Genomic DNA, 10,144 nt, shown 5'->3' with positions numbered 1-10,144 from the left:
CACTCCGCTCGTATATTCGTTAAACGAAGTGTATTTCAGTCTTATACTTGGCTAATAGAAGGGGAAAAATGTGAGCTAGTTATTTTCATTTTCTCTCAAACGTTGTTGCCAACAGAGCTGCAACAGAGCTGCATCCGAATGGACGGTTTTCTGCGTTTTCTGTCTCAGCAAGCTGCATGACCTCTCCATTTGTCAAAGAGGTCAAATAAATTGAACCTGAGCTTCACATTCCAGCCCTTAGTTTGGACCACAGCTTCTCCAAGGACTGCTATGTACGCCGAGAAGATGCAGGTCATGTTGTCCGCCATGGTGCATTCGTAACACTATTCCTCCGGTTTTCCGATTGTCCGCCCAGTTTCTAGATATAACCATTTCGAACAGCACCGTGCGCACTTTTTACGTGCACCTTCCGGTGCTTCTCTCTACAAGTTCGGTGAACGTCGGAGCAGAACGTACGGGGAATGTCGGCAGAGCGTCAGAATGGACTTATCGTCGCCGTACGACAGATACAACGCGTCGTAAACCCATTAGGCTCATAAAGCTTTAAACGCCGCCCTCGCAAGCGAGGCACCTCTCCGAACCCAAAGTGGCCCTGATGTATCATTCTGCAGGTTCGTGAAAGCCATCTGCTATCGGGTCGGCCCGAGTGTCCTTGCTCTACGGAGACGAAGGATTTCGTGTCAAATTCGTGAAAAAAAAAAGAAAAAAACAAGTGTACGAAAGTTAGAACCGGCGTGACTTCGTCACAGCTCTCAGTGTGTCTTACAGGTGTCGCAGACTACCTACTTCTCCCTATCTTTTTTTTTTTTTTTTTTTTTTTTTTATTGGCGCAAAGCGAAACATATAAGACTGTATTGTTTACGCGTTGCAAGAAACAAAACGAAGTAAACTCTTCGTAAGGATAGTTTCGATTAAAGCGAGGGGAAAGGCTATTTGGTATCGGTGTGCAGTAAACAGATGAAGTTCTTGCAAAAAAAAAAGAGTTAGAGGTTAATTCTATAGTATTTTTATCCCGTGGATCTGAATGCCCCGTTCGTTTTCCTCGAAGATGTAACTAAACGCGAAAAAGGAGGAAATATCTCCGACCAGTCGTTACGGCATACTAGGATCTTTGGGCCGCCAAGCGCGTGTCGCTCGTGCGGGCAGCGCGTGCAATTTCAAGCTTTTCCGGGTGTATTCTCCCAGAATAACATCAGTCGTGGCGTTCTTTTTTTTTTTTTTTTTTTACCTTTTTGAAAATAGCAAGAGTGCGCGTGAATAGCTTTGACAGGCGCTGAAGATATACAAGATATTACGAAAACTATTGTTCGGGAAGGAGGCGCTTCTGGTACCATGAAATTAATTTTTTTTTTTAAAGAGACCATGCACCAAATTGGGAAAAAAAAAAACAAAAAAAAAACGATATTCGTGATTTTAGAGGCCAAATGAAGATGATTTAATTGTTTTACTCAAATACAAAACGGCCTCAGCTTCCCTTTAACAAAACAGTGCTGCCTATATATATATATATATTTTTTTTTTTTTTTCTGAGCTGCTCTACGCTTTGTCATTTTGGGGTAACGGTTTATATACCCAGGGTCTCGCTAATAAAACAAAGACGTTAAAATGTTTGTAATGAAGCTGTCCAGTTCATTTCCAGTAAAGCGATATAGTCTTTGCAAGCGTAAGAAGTGCAGAGTACAGTGAGTCCCGAGAAAACTATTTTCGCTCCGGTATTCATCCCCCTTAACAACAACAATAAAAACAACATATGTTGGATTCCGGTATTTACCCATCACAAATAAAAAATAACGACTCGCGAAGCAAGGCGCGCGAACACAATAAGCAACAGAATCACAGCTTGTATGAGATTTAAGAAATACACACTAAAAAAGAAGAAAGAGAAAACGGCAAGAGTGTATAGTTTACTTATGAAGCGGAAAGAAACGAACGAACAAAGGCACGAATCACGTTAATGAAGGGCTTACCAGTTACCAATAGCAGTCGAAACGTCCTGTTTTGGTCGTCCAAGCCCGAAGCGACGAAGAGAGAGCCAGGAATCAAGGACAACCTCGCGAACCTCGAGTGCACTCCTCGACTGCCTCCGAGACGAAGGAGGAAAAAACAACAAAAATGCGAGTCGTCAAATTGTTTCTTTTTCCTCCGGTCGTACCAGTCCCCGTCTTCTTTTGTCTCCTGGTTGGGTTCTGTAAACAGCAGCGGGAATTCGCGTCCTGCTCTCTCTAGTCGGCGACGATTCGCGACGCGGTGTGAGAATGCGAGTTCCCTGCTCGCGGACGGTCTCGTATACGCGGATGGAACGTAGACACTTTCGAAGAAACTCGACGCTTCGTGTTAACCGGGTGCCGAGACGCGCAGGAAATAACTGAGGCTATAGTGCCAGGTTTGGCGGATAAGATAGGACGAACTCGGGGAGGTGCGACCCCCTCACGCCTGTGCGCGTGTGCGCGCCAGTTCCTCCTTTTTTTTTAACGCCCTCTCTCTTCATTCGTCGCCGTGCCATTTATGTCGTATACGTGCGTGTGTGTGTGTGTATTTGTATCCGCGTGTGTGTGTGTCCGTGCAAAGCCGAAAGTTAATACTTAGCATGCTTGTATGTGCGTGCTTTTGTGTGTATGTGTTTGTGTGTATGCCCGTGTGTGTATGCGTGTGTGTCTGTGCAGAGTCGGGACTCTATCCTGAGAATGGTTGTTTGTGTGGGTGCGCGTCTGTATGTCTGTCTGTTTGTCTGTGTACTTTCGTGCATGCATTTGTTCGTGTGTAGGTGTGCTTGCGTGTGTGTGCGTCTGTATGTCTGTCTGTTTGTGTGTGTACGTGCGTTCGCATGTTTGTGTGTGTACCTTCGTGCACGTGTTTGTTCGTGTGTGTGTTTTTGTGTTTGTGTGCAGAGCCGGGAGTCTATACTGAGCATTTTTCTGCGTGTGCGCGTTCACGTGCCTGTGTGCACGTCGTTCTTCGCTTGTTTGTCGTTTGTTAGTTTATTCTTTTGTGCAGCAGAGCCTTCTTTGTTCGCGAGCTGAACAGCTGGCAGACTCGCTGAAGTCCGTCCGCGTTTCCATGTCGACGTCATAGCGTATGACACCTGCAATAAACATTCCGGGGAGTTGCCAGTCTTTTTTTTTTATTTTTGCTTCGTTGGAGCGCTTTTTTCCTCTTCTTATATTGGATCTCTCTCTGATTACGGTGCGCTTCTTACGTGACAGTATCCGAGTGTGTTTAAACTGCGCGGAAGGTTACGCAGCTGTCAAAGGAATATCGCGAAGAAATAATCGGCCGATGGTATACAAGAGCTATGACCGGAATTCGTCAAATATTTCATTTAAAAATAACCGCTAGATTAACGGGTCACTCCGGGAACATGTTTACAGATATTCTCGTCACTTATCGGTTAATTATCGCTTGAGAGAAAGCTAAGTTCAATGAACAGGCTCATTCACTTCACACTCTATCGGGTAGGTCAGTATGTTCCCGCCAAGAACTTGTGGGAGCCAACCATTGTATGGAACACGTTCGACGAAAAAGAAAACTTAAAATACTTTAGACAAAAACAGAAATTGCGCTGTGACATTAAACATGGCGTTTCACAATGTTCAGTATCACAGCTGGCGCCGTGAGATTGAACCCAACTGCTTTACATTAAAAGTAGGCCCGCTGGATATTTTTCAGATTAGAATAATGCGATCAGTTCGGCTTCAAGTTCCGATAAAGGTAATATTAACGTGTTTTTTTTTGCTAAGTGTAAAAACGGCGATGTTTATTTATTTATTTATTTATTGAAAGATTATACCATCTTTTCGTAATATTTCGCATAACAAAAATTGCCTCGGCTTGCGATATGGTACACATAAAAACAAAAGCAACCATAAAAAGCTGGAAGTGAGATTTATGCAGTCAATCTAATAAACACAAGCTAATTACACGTGTCCGTATACCGTCTTGACGACACTTTCATTTTTTTTTTTTTTTAATTTTGCGATATACTCCTTTTTTAACTCCAGCCTTTTTTTCACTACACTTGTCTAGACTATTTTTCGTTTCTTCTTTCTTCTTCTTTATAGCTTTACGAGGCTGCACAGTGCGCTCGCTGACCTCGCTGTTTGTAATGAATGTCCACTTTCTTCTCTCAACAACTTCGGAAAAGGCGTTTAAATATTTTTTATCTATATAGCATTCTTTAGTTTACGCGATGCAAACAGAGTAGCACCATGTTTTTTGAGGAGCTGGATACAGTTCTAGACTACATTTTTTGTAAACATTAAGGTGTTCACAGGAAAACAAGAGCCGTTATAAACGTGCGTTAAATTTAATTTTAACGGATCGGGGGTAGGGGAAAAAAAGAGATAAACACCTAAAATTCCGTTCTACCGGTCGACGTTCGCAGTTGTTTTGTTTGTAGTATCCGTACGTTCGAAAACGTATATTCGATAGTAATCTAGGCCTTACGTGATGGTGGTCGTGCTGCCCCTCCCAGGGCGTGCCATCAGGGAGGGTCCTTGATGCCCTTAGGATAGACTAGAAAGTGCGGCGCTGTTTGCACAAACATAAAATCGCTTTTTTTTTTCTCCCATAAAATGGAAAAGATGTTACCAGAACCGTTAGGTGTAATGAAGAGTCATAAAGGTCGGTTCACACCATCGTTGGTTCACACAGCACCGTTTGCTTACGTTGCGTTATGTCACGAAATGTTAAGTCCGTTAATGTCGAGAGTAACCGGGACATCTGTCCTCCCTTGGTATGCAGCCTAACAGCAACCAGATCAAGGAGACGCTAGCCTTGCAGGCGACATTGGAGGCACGGATGTTTCGGTGACTTATAACGTAACGTAAGAAAACGCGGGCGGTTTATGTTTCATGCGCTCGCCAATCACCGGTCTGAGTAAAATGGGGTGAAGCGTCTATGTCGTGTGCGAGCAGACTGCATATGGCGCTGTGCGCATAATCGCCACACAATCTCACTATAGTCCAACGCGCTTGCGGATAAAAAAAAAAAAAACTTGCCAAACGACGAATTACGGAGCATGAAGGAAGAATATAGTAAGCACCGACATGGCGTTTCTTGAGTTGTCGGTGTAAATCGTACCTATAGACGAGCATTCAGCATATGGCGTAAGCTGCCAAGGGTCTGCATAGTACACTGTCAGCAAACAATGACACATTTGCAGTTCATCGTTTCAAAAGCATGTGAAGCTGTTCACCCTGTTCTTTTGTCACCTACCGACGATGAGCATTTTTGCGTACGAGCAACATCAATAAATTTTTTAGAAAAAAAAAAAAAAGTTGCCCTGCAATTGTGTTGTTATGTGAAACGTTCTTGGTTAAGCGCTGGTAACCTCCAGGATATTTCTTCTCGAGCTCTGCCTCCGGAACTCTCCACTCCTCTCCACCCCATCGACTCAATGAACTTCCCGCTAAATTTAGCAGGAAAATTGAGGTTACATGGTTTGATATAGTTTGGTGCCAGATCAAAAGAACATAATTGTTCGCTTCGTCCAGCGCTCAAAAAGGAACACAATTTTGGAAAAGGCCAAAAAAAAAACGGATCACTACTGCATCCCTCGAGTTTGGCGGAGCCGAGTCACCGGTTTATGTAAACGAACACTTGACAGGCTTGAACAAAAAACTGCTGGGAACGGCTATCGCGCAGAAAAGAAGGGTTGGGTGGAAGTTTGTGTGGTGCTCTGGTGGCAAAATATTTGCGCGTAAAGATACGACGTCAGATGTACTTAAAATTACTTGCCTGGGTGATGTTGAAAAAATTAGGAATTAGCGTAGAATATTTCGATGACTGCTGTATTTTTGTATAACTTCATAATTCTCGATGGCGGTGCAAAATTGCTTTTACCACCCTCACGAAGTGAATGCGTTGTTTGGAAAAACTGATAAGAAATGTCTCAAATTTTTTCACCTTAACGTTAGGTCGGCGCGATCTAAAACCGATGACCTCTTTTTACTTTTTAACACGTTTGAACCAATGTTCGATATCATCATGCTCACTGAAACCTGGTACAGCGATGACAGCGATGTTTTTCTTTTACCGGGATATGAACACTTTTATCTGAACCGCAAACAAAACCGTGGTGGTGGTGTATCCATCTTGATATCAAACACAGGTTTTGAGGTTGTATCCGAATACTCAGCCATTACAGATCATTACGAAGTACTATGCATACGTAAAAACCTTGAAGTGTATTGTGTTGTTTACCGCCCACCAAATGGAAATGTGTCCCAGTTCTTTGAATTTCTAGAAAAGTTGTTTAGCTCTATGACTGAAGTTAAATGCAATTTCATCCTTGGAGGCGACCTAAATATTGATTTTCTTGATCTATCACGTAATCAGTCGGAGTTATCTTTATTACTGTCTGCACATAATCTTCAGAATGTCATATCTCTTCCCACGCGTATAACAGCGTCATGTTCCTCCTTGCTTGACATGTTTATTACCAATCACGATAGCTCAAATATTACTGCTGGAGTAATGTGTTTAGATTTGAGTGATCATTTGCCCATATTCATGCTAATTCATAAACATAACGCTACAGCTAAAACGAAGGTCAATAAACTTCAACCCACCAGATACATTAGAAGCATTAACGATAAAACGTTGCAGGCGTTTAGAAGAAACGTTGAGAGCGCGAACTGGAGCAGTATAATAGGCATAAAGGATATAAATAAAGCTTACGACAAATTTATTGAGGTTTTTAAAAGTATTTATACGTCCTCATTTCCATTAAGATTGGTTAGAACCGATAGACGTGCCCGGAAACCCTGGGTTACTAAAGATCACTTAAAATCAATGCGTGCCAAAGATCGCTTATATAAAGCATTTTTAAAATCGCGAGACTTGGTCAAACTAGCAGAATTTAAGTTACTGAGAAACCACCTGAACGCAGAATTGAGGCGTGCAAAGCGAAACTATTATAACCAACTTTTTGATTTTGAATGTATGAAGCATCCTGACTTGCTTTGGAAAAGACTTAATGCTCTCTTGGGCAAAAATACTAACAATGATAGAATAGAAAAATTAGTTATTGATGGGATGGAAAAGTGCGGTTCTGAACTATCAGATGCTTTTAATCGTTATTTTGTGAACGTTGAGTCTAGTACCTACTGCAGTGATGCAGCACAAAATATACCTAGAGTTTGTGATACTATATTTTTTTATCCTACCGATGAATATGAAGTTTTTTCGACGATAAATAATTTACGCAACAATCACAGTTGCGATGCTGATAGTATAAACATTAAACCCGTGAAATTTGTTGTCGACCTCATTGTGCCTTGTTTAACACATATTTATAACCTTGCTCTTTCGTCGGGTGTGTTTCCCCCAGGCATGAAAACAGCAAAAGTAACAGTACTGTTTAAGGCAGGAGATAGAAATAGTATGGGGAACTATCGTCCAATATCCATTCTTCCTATTTGTTCAAAAGCCTTAGAAAAGCTTATGCACTCAAGGATCACAAATTTCTCAGATCATCATAATGTATTAATAGAATCTCAGTTTGGGTTTAGAAAATTTAGGTCTACCGAGTCTGCCCTTTTGCACCAAAAAGAAATTATTTTAGATACTTTAGAAAAAAAAGTTAACAACGATTGGCGTTTTCCTTGACTTTAGTAAAGCGTTTGATTGCATCAACCATGGTATACTTTTAGACAAGCTATTTTCGTATGGCTTTCGGGGAGTTTCATTTTCATTGTTAAGGTCATATTTTGAGAACCGTTGCCAATATGTTTCCATAAACGAGCATAGGTCCTCTTTGCTTAACATTAATTGCGGTGTTCCCCAGGGAAGCATTCTAGGTCCCCTTTTATTTCTTTTTTATATAAACGATATAGTTGCTATTGACTCTGATGTAGATTTTATTATTTATGCAGATGATACAAGTATGATCATTTCTGATTCAAATAGTGAACGTCTTATCAGCAAAACAAATAATGTCCTTTCAAAATTAAAAACCTGGTGCATAAACAATTCCCTTGATATAAATGCTAGCAAGAGCAAGGCTATAATATTCCAACTACATTCCAGAACTCAAGCAACCTCATCCTCTCTTCTGAAATATGGCACTGATATTATTCAATATGTTGAAAATGTAAAAACTCTTGGTGTATTTTTTTCTTATAACATGTCTTGGAACGACCATATTAGACACGTTCGCACTAAACTTTCTAGAATAGTGGGTGTGTTAAATAAATATAGAAACATTTTACCCACAAGTGTCAAAATTCAACTTTTTAAATCACTATTCTATCCCATCTTATGCTACGCGCACCTAGTGTGGGGGTCTACCGGCACAACGAACTTAAACTTGCTTCGAATATTGCAAAAAAAAGCTCTACGAGCCATAGCTAATGTCTCTTCAACCTCTCCATCCTTGCCACTGTTTGAGAAGTACTCCATACTTGACGTTTCAAAAATGTATCCACAACGATTAATATTAACATTCCAGTCTGCCATGAAAGGTAAATATGATACTTTTCTCGCTATTGCGGACCTTCATTTGCACGATTCCATTCGTCAAACACGTCAGATACATCCATGGCATATACAACAATCACGAACTAACTTTGGACGTCAAAGAATTAAACATGCACTTCCCGAGCTACTAAATCATATCGCATCATTAGGATTTGATGTTATGTCAGTGGGCAGAGATGATATCTCTTGCATTGTATAATACTTAAAACATACCTTCTATTGTTTTTTTTTTTTTTTTTTTTTTCTGTGTTAGTGTTGCTTGCCTTGTAGGGGTACCAAAGGGCCGGTCAAGCTGCAAATAGCAGCTTTTTTCCTTTGGTTTTCCCCCATCGTTGATGGAAATAAAGAAATGTTTCAATGTTTTCAATGTTCAATATCACGGGACCTACACAAATTCAGTTTTCCCGCTAAATTTGGCGGGGAAATTCGCGGTTACGCTTTAATAGGCTTCACTTAATCTAAAACCGTACCTTAAATTCGTTTATCGTTAAACAAAAATCGATGAATGGCAAATAAACAGTTATTACAAACGACCGACGAGTTTTATTGAAATCGTTATTATATCGGCAAGTTGTATTGCTCGTTTGGTGGGGACATAACTCTAGGCTCCGTATTTCCCGCGGTAACATTTTTTTTTCTCATATTGGGCAAACTTTTACTTCCGGGTTCAGTTTATCCCACAGACGATCGGTGTTCTTCGGTTGTAAATTTTGTTGTCAAAAAAATAAATTGGTGTTTGTCGGGGACTTACGTTAAAGAGCACGTGGCAGGGGCACAGAATGCACAACTTGCAGGGAATATGGGCGCCACCTCCAAACACTTGGAAAACATCCCGGTTCCTCTAAGTGAAGTAAACAAGACAGGAGGTGTGATTCTCGTAGGAAGAGAGCAGCCTAACAGGCAGGTCATTTGGGTTGCATTTTCGGTCAACTAGTGTCACTAGGGTCCACCTAGTGTCAACCTAATTTCACGTCACTGTGTCACTAACTCTTGGGCAGCCCGAAAGCCGGGGAAATCGGCGTCACGTGATCCGTTATGTCACGTGACCTATATACACCGATTCAGTTTCCCCGCCAGATTTAGCGGAAAACTTGACTTAAAGTGGCCTGACGTCACGTCAGAAAAAAACATTGTCACGCGATCTCACGTCACGTGACATTACATTGAATTGGTTTATAGGTCACGTGACTTATACACCAATTAAATTTTTTTCCTTTAAATTTAGTGGGGAAGTTCACGTCACCTGACCTGACATCAGGTCAGGTGACGTGATCCTGAATACCAATTTAGTTGTCCCGCTAAATTTATCGGGTAAAGGGACAAAAGTATATTAATACTACTACTACTACTAATAATAATAATTTTATTCCACATGTATTAAATGACACAATACAAATACGGGTCTGTCCAAGCCACAGGAGGCTTGTGGGACAGTACCCGACAAGTCGAAACGGCGAAAGTGCACAAAGAATAAGGTCAACTCAAAATAAGATAAGAACTATGCAGAAGATAAGTAAAAAACAGTACAACGAAGGGTTACTACAAGCTTAAATTGGTCAGAATATTTTTCAGTTTTCTCTTTGTAGTGCTCTCAAAGAAGCGATCTGGCAATTTATGGAAAATGAAATAATAGTAGTAATAATAATAATAATAATAATAATAATAA

At 40.9% G+C, this 10,144-nt stretch overlaps 1 protein-coding gene across 1 annotated transcript; it reads left to right on the top strand.

Moving 5' to 3' along the window:
* Positions 1-7,984: 7,984 nt before the first annotated feature.
* LOC121835196 lies at positions 7,985-8,677 on the top strand (the record flags this gene model as incomplete). The annotated part of the gene is made up of 1 exon (XM_042289175.1): positions 7,985-8,677. A coding segment is annotated over one exon (693 nt), but the record flags the coding sequence as incomplete, so codon positions are not given.
* Between the last annotated feature and the right edge of the window lie 1,467 nt (positions 8,678-10,144).

This window comes from Ixodes scapularis, unplaced genomic scaffold, assembly GCF_016920785.2.
Source record: "Ixodes scapularis isolate PalLabHiFi unplaced genomic scaffold, ASM1692078v2 PGA_scaffold12__126_contigs__length_90152505, whole genome shotgun sequence".
Lineage (NCBI taxonomy): Eukaryota > Metazoa > Arthropoda > Arachnida > Ixodida > Ixodidae > Ixodes > Ixodes scapularis.
This window is presented reverse-complemented; position numbering and strand designations above follow the sequence as displayed.